Source organism: Sinocyclocheilus grahami, unplaced genomic scaffold, assembly GCF_001515645.1.
Source record: "Sinocyclocheilus grahami isolate Dianchi unplaced genomic scaffold, SAMN03320097.WGS_v1.1 scaffold47.1, whole genome shotgun sequence".
In the NCBI taxonomy this organism is placed as follows: Eukaryota; Metazoa; Chordata; class Actinopteri; order Cypriniformes; family Cyprinidae; genus Sinocyclocheilus; species Sinocyclocheilus grahami.
In genome coordinates this window covers 1,889,190-1,917,046 of record NW_015505226.1, presented here as the reverse complement: position 1 = coordinate 1,917,046, position 27,857 = coordinate 1,889,190, and the positions used below count along the sequence as shown (strand labels likewise).

Below are 27,857 nucleotides of genomic sequence, written 5' to 3'. Positions count from 1 at the left end.
ACCTGACAAAATCTCCAAAAACCTCCCTTTGGGGACGCCCTCATTTGTAAGTTTTTTTTAAATTGTAAAAATGCAGAAAGTTTTCTGTAAGGGGTAGGTTTAGTGGTAGGGTTAGTGTAGGGCGATAGAATATACGGTCTGTACAGTAGAAAACCATTACGCCTATGGAATGTCCCCATTTAAATAGTTAAGTGTGTGTGTGTGTGTGTGTGTTTCTTGGTTTGGTTTTGGTTTATTTGGGTTTATTTTTGGATTATTTGGGTTTTTTGTTTGTTTGTTTTTGAGGCACAATCTGCAGTTTCTGTGAAATTGATTTAAACATGGTAAATGTGTTAAACAGAGCTGGAAGTTTATTGGTAGATAACAGTGTTATGGCAAATAACTGTGTAAATTAAATATCAGCATTTTTTGTCTCAAACTTTTATCAACTTTTTCTCTGTTGATCAATCTGAAGAAAAAAAGTTGTTTTAATACATTTTCTGTGTTTTGGACAAAATTAAGTGGAATGAACATTAGATATGTTTGGATTTGCTCACTTTACTCATCCAATATAAATCAAACATTAGTAAGTTCAAATAATAAAATATAAGTGAAATCAAAGTTCTATTTTGTATTACTAAAGGCCTTGGCATTAGTCCCAGCTATTCAAAACAACCTGATTTTTATTCTCTGATTTTTGCTGAACCATTATTTCTCTCATGACTCAAGATTTACTTGGGAGAAAACTCTATACAGTTTTATCCTGAGCAAGAGTTGGCAAGGCCTTTAGAACTGAAGTTGGAAGATGGATGATATCTGGCCCAGAGTTGCTATTGCTGGTGGTTGGGTGGTGCGTTTAGCATCTGTGGTCCCTCTTCAGGAGCAAGGAAAGAGGTTATTAATGAATTTCCTTTAAAGCACGAAGCAGTGGGGGAGGTTGTGCTGATGCTGCTGTACAGAGCTTCCCTCCGGCCCCTGCCACTGGCAAATTACTGGCCGCCGCCTTTGCACTTTTCAAAATCAACTTCTGTCATCCAGACAAGGAGATAATGATCTTCCTTTACTTGCTAACGTGGTCTCTTTTCAGATGTTAGCACAGCACTCTAGAGTTCTTACCTCTGTCTTTTTCCTTCGTTCTGTCTTGTGCACTGTCTGATTTGTGGTGATGAAGTTTGTTTTGACTTTGCACCACTATTATTTCTCCCTCAGAGACCAGCTGTGATATGTGGCTTGGCGAGGGTCGTGAAGTTTGTCATAAACAGCCACTAAACTCTTAAGTAAGGGATCATGTACAATCAGCTGATTGTTATTGCAAAATAAACCCCAAAAGACAGATCAGGACCCTGATGTGAAGCGCAGGTGTCTTTTATTGTCCTGAAGGGCTTTATTTTGCATTAATGACTGGCTTACTGGACATTAACACTTTTTTATTACTTACCCAACAAGATAACACTTTATAATAACTTTCATTAATAAATCATTAACAAACATTATATAATGCTTAACAGATCATTAGTTAATATATATTCACATAGGTAGAAATATGAGATAATGTGCTTGTTAATGTTTACTAATGTACTTAATGTAAACATTACCTAATGATTAACAGATCATTATTTAATACGTTTGAATTTCTAATTGTATTAATATGTGTATAAGCATATGAATTGAAAGTTCAAATAAATGCTGTTCTTTTGAACTTTCTATTCATCAAAGTATATGGGAACACTTTATAATAACTTTCACTAATAAATCATAAACAGACATTATCTAATGCTTAACAGGTCATTAGTTAATATATGCAAATAGCTATAAAGTCTTTACTGTCACTTATCAATTTAATGTGTCCTTCTTGCATAAAATTTGGGTTGATAATAGATATTGAAAAGAAGATGGATGTTGCAGTTCTTCTGTTCTAGAGGTAACTCAGAGTTTGCTGTGAAATGTGAGGATTAAATCCAAAGCGATTCATTATTCATCTCTTTTACAGGTGTGAGCTTTGTAAAACAAGCTACTGCTGCGATGAGTCTTCTTTACAGTTTTTCTTCAGGCTGCCTGTCGGAATAGTTCACTTGGGAGCTCGTGTAGGGCTCATCCTGAGTTCACGGTCAGAGTTTCACTTTAATAACCTGATAAGACATCTCTAGAAAAGTTGCTAATTTCATTAAATATGTTGTCATTATTAATTTATTATTAGTACCTGCTAAGCCAAATCTGCAATTTTTGCTGCATGTAACCACAGGCCAAAACCTTGCAATAAATACCCTAAAAACGTTTTATATAACCACATTTTACGTAAAATACATACGAATTATCATGAGATCACGTTGTAAAAATATATAATATGCAATTTATTATTTTAATAGTTACTTGCAAAACATAAGAGAAAGATGATTTATGGAGAAAAAAAATTATAAAAATTTTGAAGTAGTAAGACTGAAATAGTATTTTCTTGTAAACCGTACTCCAAAAATATAAAAAAAATTTCACCACATAAAAAAACACTATAGCAATTATATGGAACATCCTAGCATGGTTGCAGGGAGGTTTGATGTTTTTGTACATATCTGTCAAACAGTCTCTGTTTAAAGGGATAGTTCCTCAAAAACATTTTTTAAACCATATACTTGACCTCAAGTTGTTCCAAACCTGTATATGAATTTATTTATTCTGCTGAACACAGAAGAAGATATTTTGAAGAATGTGGGTAATAATCAAACAGTTGACGGTAGCCATTGACTTCCATAGTATTTTGGACTATGAAAGTCAATGGATACCATCAATTGTTAAATGATGACAGAATTTTCACTTTTGGGTGAACTATCCCTTTAAGTGGTGCACAGAACAGTATTATTTTAGTATCCTTGAAATAAAATTATATTTTTTGTTAATATTTTGAATTAGATTTTAATTTTATATTTTCTGCTTTCATATTAATTTTAGTTAAAAAATGTTATTGTTTGTTGTGCGTTTTGTCACATTTTATTCGTTTTTTGTTGTTGTTGTTTTTGTTTTTAGAATATGTACTAATAGTTTTTTTTTTTTTTTCAGTTTTAATTTCAGTTATATTAGAACATCGTCAAACTAAATGAAAATGGCAAATGTCGCCTTGGAAAGTTTTTCTTTTATCTCATTTAACAAAAATGGTTTTTTTTATGGTTTTAGTTTTAGTTAAATATAATAACCCTGGTACAGAATAAGCTGCAATGTAGACCAGACCTTCATTTATTTAATGGCCTGCTACTCCAGACTAGTTACAGAGCTGCACTACATTGTAACTCAAGGGTGTGAGAGTCCACAAAGAATTGCCTTGTGGCTTGTATGTTTTTAAGCTTACAATGAGATTGCAATTAGACAAATGAGACAGGACACCCGCTGAGTGACAGTCTGCCTCAGGTATGTGGAAGGGAAGGTCTTATTAAGATCATGACACACGCTGACACTCTTCTAATTGCCTCTTTGTCCCTCACCACACTCTCTCTCTCGCACTGTAACTGTGGCACATTTCCAAAGTTCACTTAAAGATCAGAAGAGTTGTTAATATTTTCTAAGCCCATTTGGCAACCTTCATTAACACTCCCCTGCCATACCCCACCCCTGGGGGTGGAGCATGATGGGCAGACTCATGAATATTCATAAGATACATGCAGGGACATTTGACTTTTTAGTGTTTAATGTGCATCCTGCATCTGGGAGGTCAATGCATCAGGTTGTGTGATGGGTGTTAGACGTGCTCGGTAAATAATACATGAAAGTAGTATTTGAAAGGGTTTTTCTAGCCCTTCCTCATGCGGTGTGTCCTTGCACATTACTAATCAAGCAGGTTAGATAAAGACCTCTGTAAATCAGCCAAGGTACGTTAGCGATTTTCCAGTACAGTCATCCATCAAAGCCTGTGAAATTAGCTTATTATATGACTGAGTAACAGACCATTATCTATGCAGATCTGAAAGATCCAGTTACAGACGTATGTGGACAGGCCTTTGATTAAAAAGCCAGATTTAGTCCACATTGCAGTTTATTTTTATCAAGAACTGCCTATTCAGACAGGGAGAGTGTATCTGATGGACAAGTAAAGCAACCGGTTACAGTTTGGCTTGTTTTTGTGAGCTAAAAGAAAAGTTCAAGTTCATTATTTTAAGCTTGTTTGGGTGTTGAATGATATTCTAAAGCCTTCATTTAGAGGATGATTTCAGACATTCCCCTGAAATCACAGAATATACAACAGAGTCTGATCTGATTTGTGATCTGGGCATTGCTAACACTATGTTCTGCTGGTTGAGAAACTAATGTACATTTCTGCATTACTCAGGAACTATGCTTATTATAATGCAAAATAATTCTCTGAATCAATCCATAATTAAAAAAAAAAAAAACATGGGAGGGAGAAACCTACTTTTTAAACTCAAGGATGTTCAAATTTGACACCTTTCTTATCCAATAAATCAACAAAAATGGCTGCCAACTTTTAATTAAATTTCAAAGTCAGTAAATTAAATTATGGATCATCATGAAGGTTTGTGTGCAGGCTGTCCTCTGCTAGTTAAATGCCAAATGTAGTCAGAATTAGCCATATGGGGGCGCTATAATAAGTACATCTACTGTTTGTGTATACATAGGCTTTTTTAAATCTTAAAATGGCATAATTATGTTATCAAGGCCATTTAAATTTCACACCATTGGACTGTTATTGCATCTACAGCATCTGTTTTGCCACAGCTGGCAAAACTGTAATTTTCTGCACTTTTCTACTTGGACTCTGCTGCTTGTGCGTTTTTATCAAATATTTATTATTTTGTAAAACTGTGCTGAACACACACTTCGCAGTCATTGCAAACTGCATTGCTCATGCTGTTTGAATCAATGTTTTCAAGGACAGACCATGTACCAAAAGCATATAGCATCATATTTTGCCTGCAGTTTAACTCCAGGTTAGAATCTGCTTTTTTTCCTTCTTCTTTTTTCACCTCACTTGTGAGTCCCATGAGTTGTTTTACTAAAGCCTACATTTGTTTACTTTACATCAGATAGATCATGAACATAACCAGTCAAGTTGTAACATAATCTGTTAATGCCTGATTTGACAAATATGGGGGGATTTGGTTCAAAATTATTTGTCCATTTTTGTCATGCTTATTCCTACATTTCATTTTATTTTTATTATTTTATTACAAAAGCTACACTAGTCCAGCAGTCATGTTTCAAGGCTACACAATATAGTTACTCTCTATGTAAGAATATATAAGCAATAGCAAATGTAATTATACCTTTTTCTGTTCTCTCTTTGTTTAAAGAAAAAAATACAAACCATGTACCAAAAGCATATAGCATCATATTTTGCCTGCAGTTTAACTCCAGGTTAGAATCTGCTTTTTTTCCTTCTTCTTTTTTCACCTCACTTGTGAGTCCCATGAGTTGTTTTACTAAAGCCTACATTTGTTTACTTTACATCAGATAGATCATGAACATAACCAGTCAAGTTGTAACATAATCTGTTAATGCCTGATTTGACAAATATGGGGGGATTTGGTTCAAAATTATTTGTCCATTTTTGTCATGCTTATTCCTACATTTCATTTTATTTTTATTATTTTATTACAAAAGCTACACTAGTCCAGCAGTCATGTTTCAAGGCTACACAATATAGTTACTCTCTATGTAAGAATACATAAGCAATAGCAAATGTAATTATACCTTTTTCTGTTCTCTCTTTGTTTAAAGAAAAAAATACAGTCAGTTTTAAAGGAGCACAATAACTCGAAAGGAGATGATGAGTGAAGGAATGCAGGGAATACAATGCATCAGTGAGATTACAGAGACTCCCAGTGTTCAGCTGAGTAATAGCAGAAACACCAGCGTTCTGCAGTTTGATGAAATATGCAAAGGCATCTCTTCACTTTTCGATCACACTACATTCAACTGTGCTCTATATATCTATTAATTTTGTTCACTATAAATTCAATTGTAGTCATAGATCACATCAGCGGCCAGCAATAATTCATCTGTAGGCTGTGATTTAATATACCATGCTGTTAGTCTGCTTCTTTTTTGATTAAGATGTCTGTCTTTGAGCATGTGTATGAGCTGCTGCTCACATCAGGGTTCAGCAGTCCCCACTTTTGTAATGTATAACTCAAATCTTATGATTTCGGTCTTTGATTTAGAGTCTTACAGCCTTTCAACCACAAATACAAATGGCAGCTGACTAAACCAAAAAGCACAGTGAATGTACAATCCATTTACAATTCAATACAATTACAGAATAATGACACTCTCAAGGCCACATGGGAACTGTGTACATCAGCTTGATGAAATCATACATAATTTTAAAAAGAAAAAATCTATTTCAAATTTGGTATGTTCTCCTCAGTGTGCTAACATGAGATGATAAAAAAAATTCAGATTGTAATAGATTGGATGAATATGAATTTTCGATGGTGCTGGTACAGTCTGGATTCACAAATACATTTTTGCACAAGTATGTAGCTTAATAACAGTGAATGTTTCACAAAGTAGGAGTAGGAGCTTTTGTGTTGACACATACGCAGTTTATCTAAAAATATATACTGTATCTATATATAAATATATATAATATATAGTTTAGCTCTAAAAATATATATCATAGATGTTGGTAAAATGGTAATGTATGAAACCAATTTGCTAAAGATTAGCCTTGAATTATTACATTATTGATACATTTATATATGTAATTATTATTAATTAACCTTTTTTTTCAAAATCACAGCTTTGAAGTAAAGTGTGCCAATGCCCAACTGATAGTGATAGCGAGCTTTGCCACCAAATCCAATTACAAAAAAAATTCCAACTAAACCTATTACAATAAAATGTTGAAAATTATTTTACCAAATTTAAGCTTAAAATTACATTTATAAAAATTAATGAAAATATATTTTGAAAATGTTTCAAAATTAAGGAATAATGTGCAGCAAAACAAGACTTTAATTTGGGGTTGGGCTTTAGTTTTTTTTTTTTTTTTTGTGAATTGTTCACATATTCACAATCATTGGGGAGATGATTCAACTTGCCATGGCACAGCTTACCCCTATGTGCTTGTGTTTTTTTTTTTATAGCAGGCATCCTGAAATATAATTAAACACATTCGGTTTACCTAATTTCTTCTTGCCTAGAGGACAACTTAAGTAAAAAGTGTCACTAATTACCCCCACTCTACCTTATATTAACACAGACAAGGGACACATAAAGGGAGACTTTATATGTTTTTTTTTCTTCTCACCAAGTTGATTACAACAACAGTATCATTCAGCCATTGAAAAGGGTCTTGTGCTGATCTTAGCAAAGTTGTTTGCCAATTAGGCCTTTGAGAGAGTGACTTTGATGGCTTCCGTCCAAGATTAAAATGAATTGTTAAGACAGAGAGGCTCAGGGGCTGGCTGATTGATGAGCGCTTCTTCGTCAGTGCCATTTAACCAGATTCTAAAGCTGATGAGAAGGAAAGCACTGAGCGATGAGCTATCATGTGCATACTGAAGACTGCTGCTGCCGCGGCCAAGTTAAAGAGCTCCTCTCTGCTCCTGCTTGAACAACGTCAACAATAGCCATAATTAACTTATGAGTCTGGTGATTAGAACTCTTCGATCTCTTCTGACCTTCGTAGTACATTTATTGACATGAAGAGAAGGAAGGAAACATGAGTTAAGTGCTTCTGTTTTGAGGTTTCAGCAGGGGAAGAGAGGACAGATGCTGCTTTTAGTGTTCATGCATAACTTGTCATGTTCAGATATCAAATGCCAATTAAGCCATGCTGAGAACACTATGAAGCACCTTTTAGTAGCTCACCAAATTAATTATGATTGTCTATTTGTTCTAAGACTGGATAAAATGCTTTCTACCGGTCATTTGAGTTACTTATGGTTTTCCTCTGGAAGACAAAATCCATTTAAATACAGTAAAAGCACTGGGTGAACCTTAAGCAATGTCTTTGCTGTCACAACAGAGACAAAAAAAACTTTGTTGTTGATGCATGCTTGCTGTAATAGTTGTTGGATGCCAATAAATAAAACTCTGCTGCCCTTCAACACCTCATTCTGACATTTAGATTTAGCTTTTGCTAAAAATGTATTCATTCTATTTCTATTTTATTTTTTAATTTTTATTTTATGCTCTTTGTGAAAATGAACAAAACCAAATAGTGAGTTGGTAATGAATTGTGTAAATTATCTATGTAAATTTTACAATGTCACAAGACTTTAAAAACAGCCGAGTATAATATATTATAAAGTAAACTCCAATAATCTTTGATTTACAGCTTTGAAAAGTTACTTTTCACAGTGTAGAGACAAGTAGTTAATCAGTTTATCTATCTTTTTTTAGCATTGTGAAATCTTTTTAAGTACAAGCGAGGCAGTACATTCAAATTCGGATGTCACCTTGTAAAGAAAATACAGAAATATTCTCCAGCACACTTTCTAAACACTCTTTATCATTTCAAAATGATTTCCAAGTCCAGCGATAGCAGCTAGCATTACTCATGTAATGCTGCAGTTTATCACTCTGCTAAACAGGCCTGCTGAAAAGGTCACGGGGAGCGAGGGGCTGAGGGGACAGCTATATGACAAATATAACTATGCCTTCTCTCTCTTCCAAAGGTCAACGGAAACATATTCTTTATGCATTTTAAAAATGGCAGGAAAGGAAGATTGAGTCCCAATGGTACTTTCTAGAGCGGTCAGTAGGAGTGGGCTGTTTTTCAGTCAGAATTATCTAATGCATTGTCTTTAAAAAGACATTGTCATTTTTCCATCTTGTCACACGCCAACTTATCCTACACAGCTGACTAGAAGCTCAGGCAATATATGATCCGTTTGAGTTAATATTCCTGCTTAACTGACTTATTGTCTATTTTAGTTTATGCATAATGTTTCCTTTACAGTATCACACAATAATATTATTAATATTCATCTTAATACTGTTAATATTCATATAAAACAATTTATATAATAATATAAAATATTATATATTATACTATTATTGTTATATTATAACTATTATTGTTGTTGTTGTTGTTGTTATTATTTAAAATGAAAATTGTTCACATATTCCCCAATGATTCAACTCACCCCTTAATATAATATAATATAATATAATATATAATGTGTTTTTCATATTCAATTTTTTTTGCATCTGGTTTTGCAGATTACTTAAATACAGTAATCTGTGACAAATGCACGTGTAGCCCACTGTTCCATTTCACAACAGAAGACATCTTTTGGCATATTGATGGTTAAAGGGGTCATATGATGTTGCTAAAAAGAACATTATTTTGTGTAATGAAATGTGTTTATGCGGGTTAAAGTTCAAAAAACACATTATTTTCCACATAGTGTACATTATTATTTCTCCTCTATGCCGCGCCTTTCTGAAACGCGTCGATTTTTACAAAGCTCATTGGTATGAAAAGCGAGGTGTGCTCTGATTGGCCAGCTATCCAGAGCGTTGTGATTGGCCGAATACCTCAAGCGTGTAACGGAAATGTTACGCCCCTTACCATATTGTGATGATGCCCTGTCAGGCCGGAGCGATGATTCAAAAACATGAAAACCCATTATAAACGAGGCATTTGTTGCATCCACATAATTACGGATTATAATTGCTTATACTGTCTTTTTATGCATTGCGCCGCGCCGAGTAAACATAAAACCAGGTCTGCATTTGTGATCGGAGAAATGACAAACAAGCGCTAACACTACACTGCTCAAAAATCGTGTTTGAATCATCAGTGGCAAATCCTTTAAATGAAAACGTACTTACAGTCTGTGAGTCAGAACAGCCGGCAATGTAGTCTACTCTCCCAGGATCAGGAAACAGTCCTCCATAAAATGTGCTGCACACAAATTAATATTTTGGGTTGAAGTGTTCTGGAACAGTGTTGTAAATACAACTTAACCACTGATTTCTAGTCGTGTCCTCTTTTGGAAGACCAAACAAAGTAGTTTCGCTTTCACAACGAAACACACGGCGGGCTAGAGTGAGCGGAGGCCGGCTTGAGTGAGCAGCGGCGGGTGGCTAGAGTGAGCGGAGGCCGGAGGGCTAGAGTGAGGAACGGCCGGGGGCTTGAGAAAGGCGCGGCTGGTGGATTCGACGGAGCGTCCGGAGGGCTTGCGGCAACCACATGTGACGACCCCGGGCTGGACTCCATTTCGTCCACGGTGAAAGCCGATCTGGCGATCCACAGCGTCAAGTTGATGTACTGTATCTCCTCAGCGACCAGCACGGATCAGCTCCAGGCATGACGAAGCAGATATCGTCCTCTTTTGGAAGGCCAAACAAAGTAGTTTCGCTTTCACAAGGAAACACACAGCGCCTTCACGACATGGCGGCAGCAACAATACCACAGCAAGAATGAAAGTTACTCTAAACTACTTTCTTTGCGTGGACATTTGGGCGGCGTTATGCAAATCTTCCCACATCGTGACGTAGACATGTGGGGGCGTGTTAGAACGAGCTGTTTTAGGTAGGCGTGGTTGACTCTTAACTTTTATAAAGAATATCTCTTTGGATTTAAGACTTTAGAATTTGAAACTTTACATATCTTCTTTATGCACCAAGAGCTTGTAACACTCCAAAGAGAAAGGAAAAATTTAAATCACATCATATGACCCCTTTAAATCACCTGAACTGTTACCACAGTGTTTTCTTAAATTGTTCGGCCAGCACACTTGCTGCAAATCCAGTTTGTTCTCAGTCTTTTTATGTGTGTGGCTCAAGGGTACAGCTTGGAAGATTGATGCTATTTACACAGAGAGGTAAAGGAGAGGACCCCTCAGACATTGAGAATTCACTTACTGTTTGTTTATTGGTTTGTGGGAGCTATAACGTCTCTTTCTCCTTGAAATGAAATCATTCAAGGTATGTAGCCATTCATTCCGTGATGTCCTTTAAGATTATATGACTTTTTTTTTCTCCACAGCAACAGAATTTCCCCCCAGCATTCCATTTTGTTATGAATTACTTTAAAAATCTAATTCAACAACGCATAGCAGAGTCATGAATTTTTTAGACCTCTGGTATTTGAAAAGGCTGCAGGAATGAAAATTAAATGAATGGATAAAGGACAGTGATGCATTCATTTTTTCTTCAATGTGAAGATAAACAGTTCTGTTTTTCAAAAAGTGAAAAGTTTCAAATATACACTGTATACTTAGGAACACATGAGTCTGGTTTCGAATAAATCTGTCAAATGATTGTGATCCTGCATTTCCAAACCCACAAATCAATGCATTCAACAGCTCCATCACCTTATGCCCTAAATCCTACCATCACAACCTCACCACAGACCTTGACTCAGTGTGAGCTGTGCGCATATGTGTGCAGCAGTCCCTGTGGAGGACTGTCTGCGTGCTTACTCTCGGCTGAACTTGACCCTTAGATAGCATGTGAAATGGATCGTTTATGTGTCAAATAATGACCGTCTCTTTCACTGGTAGCTTGTTTATGTTCTGCAGTGAGTGTCCCAAGGCCTTGCCATTTTTCACAGCGATGCCATAAAAGAACCATTGTTGGTTTCTCAAAGAACCTTTCCATAAACTGTTCTTAAAAGAACCTTTTTTTCTCAGTGTGAAGAACATTTTAAAAATCTAATGAACCTTTTTCACTATGAAGAACTTTTTGTGGAATGGAAAGGTTCTGTGGATGTTCATGGAACCATCTATGGCAATAAAGAACCTCTATTTTTAAGAGTGTACAGTAATATTGCAAAATATTATTAACATTTAAAATAACTCTTCGTTAAAACAGAAAGCAGTTCTTTTGAATTAGTATTTCACAATATTACATTTTTTACTGTATTTTTGATCAAACAAATTCAGCCTTGTTGAGCATAAGAAACTTCTCAACGGTAGTTATATAAGTTTTGCCCTTTGGTTAGTTTTGTTGTTAAGCATGCTTTATAAATGAATCAAAACTTCATTTTACAAATCAAAATTTTGTTTTTTAAATTGAGGACAAAATATTTTTCAAATCTTTAGTTGGGGGCATCTCATAGACATGCTAATTTCACAAATATTTTGTGAACATATGCCTAGTCTGTGTGTTAAAAATATATAAATTGTTTTCGCCTCTTGTTTTCAATAGAAATGCTGCACGACAACTTTAGATTAGTTCAGTCTTTCCATCTCATAATGCTTCGGCAGATTTGTATGAGTGGGGTGGGATCTCAAACCGTGTTGACTCCGGACTAAACAGCTGTCTATATTCATGAGATCCTCATTCTCCACAGCTGCATCATCATAAACAGTCACCTTTTCCATTATTCAAGCCCACAAGAGCTTCCTCTGAATTTACAGGATGTCTCTTTCAGAAGAAAATTGTGATTTTCTTGCAGGTCTGTGAGATAAGCAAAACACACAGCGGGATGCATGTGTAATCTAACGGGTGATGTTCATGCATTTTACAGTGATGAACAGCTTGGGATAAGAGTCAGATGTTCAAAGATCTAAAATTTTTCCCATGTTGCATTGTAGCAGTACTGACTCTAAAATTATCCTGGTCACTGCAGTCATACCATCATGTTATTGTGATACACAGATCTTGTATTCAGTGATGGCTTGTGTCATATGCTTTGCATTTTTTGTTAAGAAATTGAGATTTTTCTTGCACGTCTGAGCAAATTGATAAATCTGTGTTACACAGTTAGATAAAGAACAAAAGCTCAGATCAATAAATGGTAATTAAGTCTTTTACAGCTGCTGCTGCTGCTGCTGCTTGCAGCTGTAAAAGGCTAGTGAGATGTGAATAGGGTCGTGTGATAGGCTGTCGATACAGGAACAGACTTCAATGTCTCGGAAACCAGTAAATAGGTAGCTATTCAGTTTGTGCTTCCATTATTCAAGCTGGGTTATTCACAGCTATTTTATTACAGTGCTTGCAAGACAGTGCTGTATTGATATACTTCAAACATTCCGGTTAGGGTTTTTTTTCCCTAAACCCGTAAACATAAGTTTCAAACTTCTGCAATAAATTCAGCCCGAACCATTGAATGTGCAGTCTCTATTCAAACTTTGTCTATTAAATTATTTCAGGTTTATGAGTGGCATTCGCCACTTTTGTAATTTCAATCATTTCAAGAAATATTTTTAAATTACACTGATTTCTAAGGACGATGACTATAACAATAACAATAGCAAAGTTTAAATAATCGTTCTATGTTTGGGAGGACGTCCACACAACAACTATAATGATAACAACACAAAGGATCAGTATTGTTGAAATCACTTTCAGGATCATATTTTTTTTCCAGCTGATGAACAATAAAAACACTGGCAGCCAATCAAAATCCACCTGAGCATTTAAAGCAGCAGACGACATAACTGCAGCACACACTAATAATAAATAGAGCTGATATAGTTGTTGTTATAATTGTCTTTATAGTTATTGTTCTTGGTTTGAATGCACCTTTATACTGACAGAATGCTCAACATTCAAAACAGCAATGATATATCATTGCAGTATTTGCATGCTGAATTGTGACTGTTATTGAATTCTCTCAGTAGATTTGCAGATACACAAAGACTTCCTTCTCTTCCCAGATAGCACACATACGTCTACAAGATGTCTGTTAAAGATCACTTCATCTGGAAAGCATCTGCTCTGTACAAACATCTGATAGACGCTTTAAGATGTCAGTTTTACATGCATTCTAAATCATAAACATCTTAAAGACATTTTCTAAACGTCTATTTGACATCTGATAGGAAACGTCCTATCGACGTATTGCAGATGAGCAAACACTCCAAAAAATAAAAAAAAACATCTTACAGATGGAAATGCAGACGTCAAACTGACATCTCCGTGATGTAGGCCTACGTGTGCAATCAGGGTTGTGAAAGTTGAATAAATTATTCAATAACTCACTAAAGAGCCGTTACCAAGAACAATTAAAATAACATCATAACAATGTTCCAAGAATGTTTTATCTCGGCATCAAGAGACAACATAATAAAGTTGTAAGTAAGACAACTTTAAGTAAATAAGATTGGTCCATTAATATCATTTTTTCAGAACGTTTTGTCCTAACATTTACATAACTGTCAAATAATGCTAGTGAAAGTTATGGGAACATTCCCTGGTAGCTAAGTAGCATAACTATAACCATAACAGCATCAACACCAATAGATGATAACCTTTTTTATTCCAAACGTGCAGTTATGTGTCTGCCACTTTAAATGCTTCTTTGGGGTTTGATGGATTCTGATAGACTGTCAGTTATTTTATCATTCATCAGCTGGGAAGAAATAAAATAAAAATCTGAAAGTGATTCCAATAGTATTACAGCTGTGGTGTGGACATTCCACATAGAATTAAAATGCTTGATAAAACTTTGTAGTTATAGTTATCATCATTGGTGTGACCGTCGCCCCCTACTGGCATAAATGAATATTTTTGGTGAACTGACTAAAAAAGATTCGAATCACTGAGATGAATCAAAATCCCAGTACTAGCAAGAAAATCACTGGTATTTCCTTCAGCAAATGCAAATCTAGTTTCCTTACATTTTCCTTTCAGATTCTGCCATCTGCTGATGAACATTATTACAATGCTTTCGTTTTTTATATATATATATATATATATATATATATATATATATAAAAAAAAATTTACATTTTCATAACACGTGAGTGTTTCAAGACTTTGTTAATTTGAGCTCATGTATTTTATCTCTTTTCCACACATCTCACTCAGATCTTGACTAACTGCCAGAACGCTGTGCCGTGGGTTTTATACTGATGGTCGTCCTCGTGCCGCACTGCATTGTGGGATCGCTCTTCGTGTTTGCCTCAGTAGATCAAGATGGCCGCGAATATTTTGTGGAGGGGTTGGAGTTGAATACACGCCGCATTCGGAGCAATTGTGATGTTGAGAGACCAGATTCATTTGTCCGCATCAGAACATCTTCAGAAGTAAGCTGTCAAAACATGAATTACACCTCTCCCACCCCGATCGCGCTTGTTCGAAGCCGCAATAAGCGCTATTAGGCCAGTTAGCCGCGCTGCTAACAGCTCCGGGGAGGGACGGAGGGGGTTTCTGGTAAACAAGCGAAACCGGTTTAGTCCCGATATCCTAAATACTTCCTCGCCTTTGATTACGCAACAATAACCGTTAAGTAAAATCCGTCTGTGTCTTCGAAATGTCAGACGGTGGTTAGCTGCAGCTAGGCTAACTAGTTAACGTACTCGGCTCTTTCCCGCTGTTACTCCGCATGACAGTTACTGCAAGGTTACACGATTTGCTGCTCTCACTCTGCCTTAAGCGCACCGATCATTATCTCACTGTAATCATGAGCATAAGGTCTGTGTTCGTTCGTTTTAAAATGAGCTGTAGGAGATTGACTGTGTGTGCGTGTGCAAGGCTGAAGTTGTTTGTGCACTGTCATACCCCCTGCCTGCCCCTTTGCGGCCTCCCCTCCTTCTGCTCGGGGTAAACAACTGTTTACCGGTACACAGGATGTTTTCATTGCGAAAGCACACAGTGTGTTTTTAGTTCGGGCCTCTGTTTAGGTTTATGTTGCTGCTCTTCTTGCGGTCACATGGACTGTGTGTCAGAAACCAGTGCGCTGACTACCTAGACAGCATTTTATGGACATCGTAGGGTTCCAGAATAAAGTCTAGGTAGGCAGCTCGCTTGGTTTTAAGTCACTAGCTGTGTCTCATTTAGAAGGCTGCACCCTCCGGAGGTCGCATCCTCTGTAGGATGCATATACAAAGTGTCCTCAACCTAGAATTAAACGGGACGGCCTTCGTAGGACTGGCGGAAAAGGAAACCGGAAGTATCACGTTGCTATGCCAACACATTTAGAGCATCGTTGCGCTCTCACACTACTTAAATGAAGGACAATTATTTCTAAATTTGTAAAGTAATTTGAAAAAAAAATGCTTTTACTTGTTTTATTTTGTTCAATGTTTGAGGAGCTGCAGCGTACCTACAGCAGGCATCTATTAGAGAAAAAAAGGAGGAGGATATTAAAAACAAAGTTTATCCGTTATTTCCGAGGCGAATTAAGGTAAGTTGTAAACACCACATCTGCGCTTGTGTGTACGTTACATCTGCCGGCGCCGGCATTTTTCAAATTAACAACGGTTGTTCACGGCGACGCAAAGAATTGTGGGTTATCTGTAGCAGCGAAGGATACACCTCATGCGTCCTCCCGAATTCCTGTGAAAGAAGGTCGCATTCGGAGTGTCCTACTCGCTTTTCTGAAATGAGACCGCCTCGATGACGTATGCGGCCTTCGAATGCGACCTCCGGAGGACGCAGCCTTCTAAATGAGACACAGCTACTGTCCATGGTGACATTCTGACCGTGATGCACGTGTAGGTTCGTGTTTACCCACAGTACAATGTTTCTCAATCACCTTGAGAAGTTATGATCAGTAGTTAATGTGGTCGTTTTTATTTTTGGAAGAACTATCCCTTTTATCGGTCATTATTAAGTGAACTGTTCCCAGTCATCTGTGGATATTGTCTGTACAGCAGTAAAGTTTTTGATGTGTGTGAGTGACCGTGCTCTGTTCATCTGCAGGATTGCTTCCTGACCACCTTTTGGTCTCTTTGTTCAGTTCAGAGCCGCAGAAGAGTGTGATATTGCAAACTTTAAGCAAGTCTAATGTAAGTTTCTTTGTATATACCTTGTGTTTTTCAACTTGAAATTTTTGTTTTTAATGGGTTCCTTAACTTGAAATACTCACCGAACTTGCTGATTGGTAAGATTGTTGTGTGTGTTCTTTATTTATTTATTTTTCACATTTTCTCAGCATGCATAGCCAGTTTCCAGATTACTGACTCCATTCTGCAGTTTGCATTAAAGGAATAGTTCACCCAATTCTGTCATCATTTACTCACCCTCCACTTGTTCCTGTATGAGTTTATTTCTCCTGCTGATATTTCAAAGAATGTTGGTAACTAAAATGTTGACAGTAGCCATTGACTTCCATAGTATTTTTTTTCTATAGAAGTCAACTGTTTGGTTACCAATATTCTTTGAAATATTTTATTTTGTGTTCAACAGCTGAAAAAAAGGTTTAGACCTAGAGGTTGGGTAAATGATGATGGAATTTTAATTTTTGGTTGAACTATTCATTTAAGAATAAGCAAATTCTTCATTATCATAAAGGTGTGGTCACATTTACCAATACTAGGCAGAATTTTGCAGTCAAAATCCACTAATTTCAACCAGAATCTGGTCCCTTAGTTTAAAAAAAGGAGAAATCATGTTTACAGTAAAACACTTGGAAGTAAAGACAAGCAATGACCATGAAATATATGCACTGTTTTAAAAGTATAGGCATAAGACCTCTAGGTTACAGTGTATGTGTTGACATGAGTTACGGTGGTGACAGGTAGACAGAAATTCATCCACCTAGTAAAGTCTCATTCCAAAAAGCTTACTTTAGGTACAAATCAAATAAGCAGTTTTTGACGAAGACTCCTAAAGCCGTAATAAAAATACAAGTTTCAAATATTATTGTAAACCCCAAGAAAAGCTGACTTTTATTTACTGCCATTGTAAGTTCTGTAAGTGTTACTGATTTGTATTTATTTATTTTTTGTAAACTGAGAGATGTCACTTATTTTCAGCATTGTTCAATATATTGACAAATGCTGTCAATAGAGCAACTTATTGAACCTGAAACATTTTTTGTGCCTTTATATTAGACTGATATCAAATCAGTGATGATATGAAGACACAAATGTGCATTGAATGTTTTCTGTTGTGACAGATCAGTGCATGATATTTTGTTGTCCGTGCAAAAAGAATTTTGGAGGCATGGCTACTAACAATAAGTAGCTGCATAATAGATATTCCAATCATTTGTTTCAGATTAATAATTCTCTTTAAAAAAAATTAAGTATAATGCTTGATTTTTCCATCATTTTGAAAGTATTTTCATGTGCACATGCAACAGTCAACATGTTTTGAAGGCTGTTGAGAAATGAGTTTGATTAGTAAAGAAATATTTGCACTTTTGTGAATTTATTTTGGGATTGAACCATACTAATCCCCTTGCTGCCCTGTTTGAATGTCTGATACAGGAAGCGAGCGGCTGCAAAGCATTTAATTGAGCGCTACTACCACCAGTTAACAGAGGGCTGTGGAAATGAGGCCTGCACGAATGAGGCTTGTGGCTCTTCTCCGGGTTTCCAGCGCATGGATAACAATGCAGCGGCCATCAAGGCCCTGGAGTTATATAAGAATAATGCCAAACTGTGTGATCCTCATCCCTCTAAGAAAGGAGCCAGTTCAGCTTTCCCAGAGAACAGTGCCAAAGGAGCTCACAATTTCTCTGCTTGCAGCAACGGGAAGATGAACCATAAGGACCTACAACCCACAAGGGAGGACTTTAGAGGTGAACAGCGTTATCACGATTGCAGAATTTCAATAGAATCGATATTTCTTGAATTTTTTTTTTTTAGAACTTGCATCAAATCAAAATTTATTTTATAAAGCACATTTAAATTCAACCTTGGTTGGTCAAAGTGCTGTACATAACAGTAAAAAACAAAAAGTAAAAACAGTAAACACAGTAGAATTACAAAAGTTTGAAAGCACAAGAGAAAAAAAAATATTTTTAAGCATGGATTTAAATTCGGCTAATGTAGAAGCAGTTCTAACACGCATTGGTAAGTTGTTCCACAACTTTGGGCCAGCCACTGCGAAAGCTCGATCACATCATGTAGTTTCCAAATGCTTTGTTGTGAGAAAAAATAAATAAATAAAAAAGGAATACAAATCCTAAAACAAACCACATATACAAATATGACATTTTATGATTTTGATAACATGAATGTGCTATTGAACACACTTTTAAAACCTAATTACTAATATTTATTTAGTAAATTCATTATTAATTGAATTAACAATCATTATTGAAGTATTTCTCAGTTAGGTAAACAGAGCATCGCATTTTTCTAGTAAATATTCAGTATTGAAGAACAAAGAAATTAAATTAAGTGCTGTAAGTCCCCCCAATTCCAACTTCAAACTTCTTTCTGATAGGTGAAAAGTTGCAAAAAAGGCCTTCACACTATGAAGGTGAAAAAAGACAAACAAAGCAAGTTTAAGATTAAAATAATAATAAAAAACGCAACTAATGTCTCTGTCACAACATCACCTTAATCCCGAATCGAATTTCAAGCTACTTTCTGAATCATACCTTTGACTTGCCACGCAAATTATTAAATATTCTTTACCGTGTTCTTCGGCAGATCTGAATTACTTGACAGAGGAGAAGGTCTATGAAATCCTGAGCCTCTGCAGTGAGACCGAAGACTATTCTCCTCTAATCCGTGTCATCGGTAGGGTTTTCTCAAGCGCGGAGAGTCTGGTCCAGAGTTTCCACAAGGCCAAACAACACACCAAGGAAGAGCTCAAGTCCCTTCAGGCCAAGGATGAGGACAAAGATGAAGATGAGAAAGAAACGGCCTCTGGTTCGTCCACAGCCATGGAGGTGGAACCCGAAGCCTCTGCGTCAAGTGCAGACGGGCCTTCTCACGGAGAAAACAACGTCCAAAAGTTGGGTCCCGTAGAAGTTTCTGTAGACATTGAGGCTGTAAGAAGAGTGTATGACAGACTATTATCGAACGAGAAGATTGAAGCAGCATTCCTCAACGCATTAGTCTACCTGTCGCCCAATGTAGAGTGTGACCTCACCTATCACAACGTGTACGCCGCCGACCCTAATTACCTGAACGTCTTCATCATCGTCATGGAGAACAGTAACCTCCACAGTCCAGAATACTTAGAAATCGCCCTGCCGCAATTCTGCAAGGCAATGAGCAAGCTACCTCTTCCGGCTCTGGCCAAGCTTGCGCGGTTGTGGTCGCAGTACAGTGCAGACCAGATCCGACGTCTGGTCGAGACTTTCCAGCAGCTTATTACCTACACGGTTATCAGCAACGAGTTCAGCAGCGACAACCTGGTCAATGAGGATGATGGTGTGGTGGCAGCCACCAAGTGCTTGAAAATCGTCTACTATGCAAATGTGCTGGGCGGCGACCTAGACATGGGTCACAACGAGGAGGAGGACGATGAACCGATCCCGGAGTCCAGTGAGCTGACCCTGCAGGAGCTGCTTGGCGAGGAACGACGCAATAAGAAAGGCCCTCGGGTGGATCCGCTGGAGACGGAACTGGGCATCCGTACCTCGGACTGTCGAAAACCCCTCATCCCCTTCGAGGAGTTTGTCAATGAACCGCTCAATGATGTACTCGAAATGGACAAAGACTACACCTTCTTCAAGGTGGAGACAGAAAGCAAGTTCTCCTTTATGACCTGTCCGTTCATTCTTAACGCTGTGACTAAGAATCTAGGCCTGTACTACGACAACCGGATCCGGATGTACAGCGAGCGCAGGATTACTGCCCTCTACAGTTTGGTGCAGGGACAACAGCTGAACCCTTACCTGCGACTCAAAGTGCGCAGAGACCACATCATAGATGATGCACTTGTCAGGGTAGGTCCTGAAGAGCTTGCAAAGATGTTTCATAGAAATATATCTGAATGATTTATTGTGTGTTATTTATCATTTTTGAAGATCATTTGTGGGTATAAAATAATTGTTTGATTGGTTTTAGTTGGAGATGATTGCCATGGAAAACCCAGCAGACCTAAAGAAACAGCTGTATGTGGAGTTTGAGGGTGAGCAAGGAGTAGATGAAGGAGGAGTATCCAAAGAGTTCTTTCAACTGGTCGTAGAGGAGATCTTTAACCGAGATATAGGTAATTATCATTAATTATTCCTGCTTGGTTTATTCCGTATACCTTTTGGCTTTCATTTAAGCATCCTAACACAAAGTTTAATCATTTAAAATTATATTCATTGATACTGGAATGGCTAATGCACTATTTGTAGGCGCTAGCAGGCTTAAAGGGATAGTTCACCCAAAAATGAAAATTCTGTCATCATTTACTCACCCTCATGTCGTTCCAAACCTGTATGAGTTGCTTTCTTATGTTGAACATAAAAGAAGATATTTTGAAGATTGCTGGTAATCAAACAGTTGGTGGTTGCCATTGACTTCCATAGTAGGAAAAAAAAATACTATGGAAGTCAATGGCAACCACCAACTGTTTGATTACCAGCAATTTTCAAAATAACTTCTTTTGTGTTCAACGTAAGAAAGCAACTCCTACAGGTTTGGAACGACATGAGGGTGAGTAAATGATGACAGAATTTTCATTTTTGGGTGAACTATCCCTTTAATGTTCCTCTCAGAGCTTGTTTTATTGATATTGATGATCTTATTGATTCAGTGAGTGTGAGATGAGGATCTGTTGTGCATTCTTGTCTTACGCTTTCTCTTTCTGTTTCACCCACAGGCATGTTTACCTATGATGAAAGCACAAAACTTTTCTGGTTCAACCCTTCATCGTTTGAAAATGAAGGCCAGTTCACCTTGATAGGCATTGTCCTGGGCTTAGCGATCTACAATAACTGCATTCTCGATGTGCACTTCCCTATGGTGGTTTACAGAAAACTAATGGGAAAGAAAGGAACGTTTAGAGACCTTGCTGACTCTCATCCGGTAATACTTGCCTGGTTACTTTAATTTATGCTTTTCAGCATTCCTTGTCCAACTTCTTTTTTTTTTTGCTTTACAGATTAATAATTTATCTGCTTTTAATCAAGAATATGAAAGTGTATGAATCAAAGTTCCATGATATTTTTTTAAATATTACATCAAGTGATTATCTGTTAAAAATGTATGTAATAATGCCTGGTAGTTTTTAATTTAATTTAATATTAAATTAAATTGAATATTTTTGCATTATATTTTGCATTATATATATATATATATATATATATATAATTTTTTTTATATATATATAAACTGTCTTATGATCATCAAGTCTTCATTTATTTGATCAAAAATGAAAGTGAAATTACAATTTAAAATAGTTTTTTTTTTTTTATGTAATTTATTCCTGTGAAGGCAAAGCTAATTTTCAGCAGCCTTCAGTGCCACATCATTCTTCATAAATCATTTTAATATGCTGATTTGGTGCCCAAGAAACATTTCTTGTTGTTATCAATGTTGAAAACAGCTGTGCAGCTTAATATTGTATGGAAACCATTATACGTTTTTTCAGGATTCTTTGATTCTTTTTTATAACAATGTTATAAAATATTTGAACACTACCTGTACATTTTTGAAGTTTCTGCTTGTATATACATTTAAATTACACTTTAGGCATAGTGGCATGTATGTTTTTCACATGCAGACAGACTTAAATTGTAGATTCCAATCCTGCAAAATCCAACAAGAGGCTATGTAATGCCTTTCCAAACAAGAGCTTTTTTCAAGAGCGCATCTTATGTTAACATGGCCTTATATTAATGATAAAGGCCTTTTGGCTTGCTTGAAGCATAAGCTCATTTTGTTCCACTGCAATTCAACTTCATGTTGTACATTGACAATGATCTCATTGTCAATGTACAACATGTATTTACAAAGAGCAACATTTCAGCATTATTGCAAGTGGGAGTGCATGTCCTGTTCTCGTATTGGAGGTATGCTGTGAAGCAGCTGTCTGTTTGCACTTGTACAGGATACAGGTGGATTTAGTGCATAGATTTTATCTGGAAGGTGACTTCTCATCAAAATATTTGGGTCGAGTTGATTCTTGCTCTGTCACATAGCAATTATTTAGTGGACAGGATTAGTAGAAAACCTTGTAGTATCAGTGCATCTCTACAGAAAACGATTATATATATATATATATATATATATATATATATATATATATGTGTGTGTGTGTGTGTGTGTGTGTGTGTGTGTGTTCTCTCAATGGTTCCGATCATCTGTTTCTTCAGGTTCTTTATCAGAGTCTGAAGGACCTGTTGGAGTATGAAGGTAATGTGGAAGAAGACATGATGATTACTTTCCAGATCTCACAAACAGACCTGTTTGGAAACCCACTAATGTATGATTTAAAGGAAGGAGGAGATAAAATCCCAGTTACCAATGAGAACAGAAAGGTTAGTCCACTTTTACACCAGCATTACATTCATTCATTCAGCATTTAAAAACACAAACATGTTCATATATGCCAGTGAACACATAGCACGAATTGGGTCTCTGCAGGATTTTGTGGCACTCTATGCAGAGTACATGCTGAACAAAAGTGTGGAGAAACAGTTCAAGGCCTTCAGAAGAGGATTCCACATGGTCACTAATGAATCTCCGCTGAAGTATCTGTTTCGACCGGAGGAAATTGAGCTGCTTATATGTGGTAGCAGGGTGAGTTGGCTACAGATTGTTACCTGCTTCCAGGCCGTTCTTACACAAGTGGCAGAGCCATACATATAAACCCATAACTTTGTGTTTTTCTCATGCAGAATCTTGACTTTCAAGCACTTGAAGAGAGTACAGAATATGATGGTGGATACAACAAAGACTCTTGCATTATTAAGTATGTGGATGCTTATTAAAATAATTACATTATGTATAATACCATTTTTAATGTGTGGATTATTATTTTCTCTGTGACTTAATAGTTACTAGCAGTGATCGGCTGATAGTTGGCCATTTAAAGTTTGTTTCTCCAGTTACAAAACCTACTGACAGCTTTTTCAATGGCTAATAAATATTCAGTTTTCAGGTATATCATGACTAAATGTTGTACAAGATTAGCATCTTGTTAATGATTCATTTTTATGCGAGCAATATTTAATTTTTGTCATTTAATTATAGGCGTTATATTACGCATCAGCCATCTTGGCCTCCAGATATTTACATCAGCATTTACAAGCACAATATCAGTAGACCACTAGTTGTAAATGCTACTTCCTATGTGAAATTAAAAGTGTATTAAAAATGATATTTTTGACACATCAGGGATTTCTGGGAGACTGTGCACTCATTCGGGCAGGAGCAGAAGAGGCTGTTTCTTCAATTCACCACTGGCACAGATAGAGCTCCAGTTGGAGGTTTAGGCAAACTCAAGATGATTATTGCCAAAAATGGCCCTGACTCAGACAGGTAAACTCAAATTCTGCCTCTCTACACTGTCGCTCAATAATGAGTTCAGGTTTTTTACATCATACCTTGTTCAAATAGTTGTACGATCATGTATCAGATCTATTAAATCTTGAGTCAGAATATGGGGCCATTGACTCAGAACACGTTTTTGCTTTGAAAAATGTGAGACTTGGGCCAATATTGGAATGGAGAAAAAAATGCAGTGTCTTGAGACATGTTTTTTAAGTTCTCTTAACTTGGCATGGCAATCTGAAAACATGGCACTCATGTATGAGACGCTGCAAAAGATGCGAGCACAGCAGTCAAAGATATCCTTCTAGTGAGTTTACATAGAGAAACAAAGATCTGTCTATCATGTTTACATAGAAAAACAATGGGAAAGTAACACAGTGGAATGAAAAAAAAATGCATTCTGTGTGAACCAGGCCTATGGTTGTGTCATCATGCAGCTGTATTGGGGTTTTTTTTGTTTGTTTGTTTTCTCCACACCTCTACCTTCCGGACATGCTTAATTGTCATGAAAATAATGTCATAATTCAATCATCTTAATGGTTCTTCAATGCTTTTTTTCTATATTCACCCAGTGCTTTTTTTGTAGCACTTTTTTTTTTTTTAAGAATTCATGGGATCAAATCAAGTAAACCTGCTTTTTATTGTTTACAAAAAAACAGCATAGCTATGCAAATTCAGAAACAACCATTTTAGTAAGTTGCAATGATGTATACGTGTATAATTACAGTTTTACCATATGTAAATTACATTGTCCATCTATATACATCTCTACAGCAATAAATATGCAAAGTCTTCTTAAATTAATACGTTCTTCTTCCCCTCCTATGGTCAGGTTACCCACTTCTCATACTTGCTTCAACGTGCTGCTCCTCCCTGAATACTCCACCAAGGAGAAACTTAGAGAGAGACTCCTTAAAGCCATCACTTACGCCAAAGGCTTCGGCATGCTCTGAGGCACCGGGATCCACAAAAGAACTCACTCGCCCTCAGAGGTCTCATTTGTGTGTCAAAGGAGAATTCAGCTACATCAACAACTAAAAGTAAATATCAAGTTTAAATGTAAGGCAAGGTGTGAAATGGGGTAAAATGGGAAAGTTCTGGTGACCGTGTACCTGTGCCTAAATAGTAGATTAAACCACACTGGACTCTTGGCTCTTTCTGTCCCTTTTATGTAAGTGTTAAGGTTCCCTTTTTGTATGCACTGAGATATAGCATTATTTATTTTAAGGGATGGAAGCTCTTGTCATGTCTGCCAGGAAGTCCCACTCACTTTTTGCTTTCGTAGTCATAAAAAGGAGAGACGGTTAGAAGTTTTCAACACCTGCAGGACTGATCACCATCTAAACTTAATAAGATCAAAGGGAGGAAGTGGAAATTTGATATATTATGGTTGAACTGTGAAAGTGCACTTAACTCAATATTCAGAATGTGTCTTGGGGGTTTTTTTTTTTTTTGGGGGGTCTGCCCTTTGACATTTTTTGGCTTGTTTCATAGGTCTTCCCTAGTCCGTTTGCATTTGCAGCAATGCTTTCAAAGGTACAGAGCAGCTCCAGTCTCAATTTCATGTCCAGGAATCTGTATTTATTGAGGAACTGCATTGTTTGTTGTGCTGCTCTTTTATGGCCAGTGTTCTGCATTTTGCTTAAGAGCCAGCTCTTTCTCTCTCACACAGAATTTATCTGTTTGCTAAAATCAATCCGCACTCATGGTGCACTCATGACAAAAACAAGTAGTGTTACAAAAGAAAGATCTAACCTTCCCATAAACCTCTCTCAGAGGCTTCCTACAAGTGTTTTGTTTTGTTATCTGTCTTGTTTTAATTCAGGATGGCAGACTTTTAGTCAGTGAATGCTAATTGACAGTGCCCCATGAAGAAACTGTTTCTGTTTTAGTTGCTCTTTTTTCCCCTTTTGCTCTGCACAGTGTCTAGCCCTATAATGTTGGATGAAAATGAGGGGAAATTGGCACAAATTGTACCACTATCTTGTTGTGCCAAACATATATGCTGATCGCCGCTCCGGTTTGTCCAGGCATAGCTGGAAACCCACTTTAGTGATACCTTCTACACTTTTTGTTTTTCCTTTTTCCCCTCTTGCATATTAAATGTGACTGTGGTTTGTTCCACTGCTGATGGCGCTAACATAAAAGGGGGAAACAGAACTTGATATTGAGAATGACATAATTTGATTGTTTCAAGTTATTCTTAAATAAATTCAAAACTGAAAAACAAACCAAGTGTGGAAATGTGATGAAGCGATTGTGTGATTTCAACTCCTGGGTCTTTTGTGGTGTCACAATTCAGGAGTTTACACAAAACCATTTATAATGTAAAATGCATACAAAGTTAGCAAACACTAAATTTAATTCAACTCCATATCGAAGGGAAAATACTGTTTTTTTTTTTTTACATTTAGCTCTAAGATTAACTTAGATAAAGATTTTACACACACTAGGATTCGGTTGCCTGGAGTTTGGCATCAAGCTGGTATTTAGTTTTTGTGTTTTTTTAAATAGTAATTTTTATATAAAATTTAGACATACTGTTTCACCTTTTCTATACCATATTATCTCTACGAATATGGCGCGCACACACAATACATACCTAGTCTGTTGAGCATTTCTAGTTCATCTTCTGGTTTACATAGTACAACTAAATAGTTTAAATGAAACACTGTTAACAAACAAACAACATTTGTTAGAATGTTTATTAAAGAACACATTTTGGTACTCTTGGATGGTATAATGAAATGTTTTGACTTGTGTCTGGAATGATTTTAACATTGTACATGTTAAGTTGTTTTTCGAGCAACGCTATTAGCCATATTAAAATAATGTAAATGTTTAATGAGCAGAACATCATCAAAGGAACTAAATATTCATTTAGAATTTATGTTCTCATACTTATGCCAAATTGGAGTATTATTCCTCCTCTTTTGAACTACAAATGTAGACCTCATACAGTGTGAAGTGACTTTTTTTGGCCACGTTTTTGACACACCACAAAGACACTGCTGTTCAAAAGTTTTTAGGTAAAAAAATATATATTTATATTTACATTTAATATTGTTACATTGATCATAAGAAATGGTTCTTGGGCACCAAATCAGCATATTAGAATGATTTCTGAAGGATCATGTGACACTGGAGTAATGATGCTGCAAAGAAAATCAGCTTTGCATCATAGGAAGTACATTTTAAAATAGAAAACGGTTGTAATAATATTTCAGGATATTGCTGTTTTTTAAATATTTATGACCCCATACTTTTGAATGGTAGTGTATCTCTGTCCTGCTTTCTGTCATCTGAGCTGTTTATACTGCACATATTGAATAAATACACATGAGAACACATGTGACCCTGGACCACAAAACCAGTCTTAAGTCACTTGGGTATATTTTTAGCAATAGCCAAAAATACATTGTATGGGTTAAAATTATCGATTTTTCTTTTATGCCAAAAATAATTAGGATATTAAGTAAAGATCATGTTCCATGAAGATATTTTGTAAATTTCCTACCGTAAATATATCAAAACTTAATTTTTGATTGGTAATATGCATTGCTAAGAACTTCATTTGGACAACTTTAAAGGCGATTTTCTCAATATTTAGATTTTTTTGCACCCTCGGATTCCAGATTTCCAAATAGTTGTATCTCGGCCAAATATTGTCCTATCCTATCAAACCATACATCAATGGAAAGCTTATTTATTCAGCTTTCAGATGATGTTTAACCCTAAATGGCTGCAATATAACAAAGAGTGAAAAATTTAAGGGGGTCTGAATACTTTCCGTACCCACTGTATATGGCAATTAGTACAATGTCATGTAAAATTTATAAATAAGTATAAACA

At 36.4% G+C, this 27,857-nt stretch overlaps 1 protein-coding gene across 3 annotated transcripts; it reads left to right on the top strand.

Moving 5' to 3' along the window:
• The first annotated feature begins 208 nt into the window (after nucleotides 1–208).
• LOC107582722 (ubiquitin-protein ligase E3A) lies at nucleotides 209–26,236 on the top strand. Of its 3 annotated transcripts, none has more exons than XM_016268665.1 (11): nucleotides 209–219; nucleotides 16,578–16,619; nucleotides 18,045–18,358; nucleotides 19,218–20,464; nucleotides 20,586–20,730; nucleotides 21,331–21,536; nucleotides 22,826–22,990; nucleotides 23,097–23,252; nucleotides 23,351–23,424; nucleotides 23,850–23,993; nucleotides 24,838–26,236. In XM_016268665.1, coding segments are annotated over exons 2-11 (2,574 nt in total). In that variant the 5' UTR covers nucleotides 209–219; nucleotides 16,578–16,617; the 3' UTR covers nucleotides 24,959–26,236. The 3 variants fall into 3 exon arrangements, with proteins under 3 accessions (XP_016124151.1, XP_016124148.1, XP_016124150.1); XM_016268662.1 differs by lacking the exon at nucleotides 209–219 and adding an exon at nucleotides 14,770–14,915 and having other exon boundaries at nucleotides 16,534–16,619; XM_016268664.1 differs by lacking the exon at nucleotides 209–219 and adding an exon at nucleotides 16,311–16,329 and having other exon boundaries at nucleotides 16,534–16,619.
• The last annotated feature ends 1,621 nt before the right edge of the window (nucleotides 26,237–27,857 follow it).

Bases quoted from the DNA above. Each gene is read 5' to 3' on its own strand.
- LOC107582722 (XM_016268665.1), top strand. The intron at 22,991-23,096 runs GTTAGTCCACTT...GGGTCTCTGCAG, and splicing joins TTACCAATGAGAACAGAAAG to GATTTTGTGGCACTCTATGC. The intron at 23,425-23,849 runs GTATGTGGATGC...TTGACACATCAG, and splicing joins AAAGACTCTTGCATTATTAA to GGATTTCTGGGAGACTGTGC.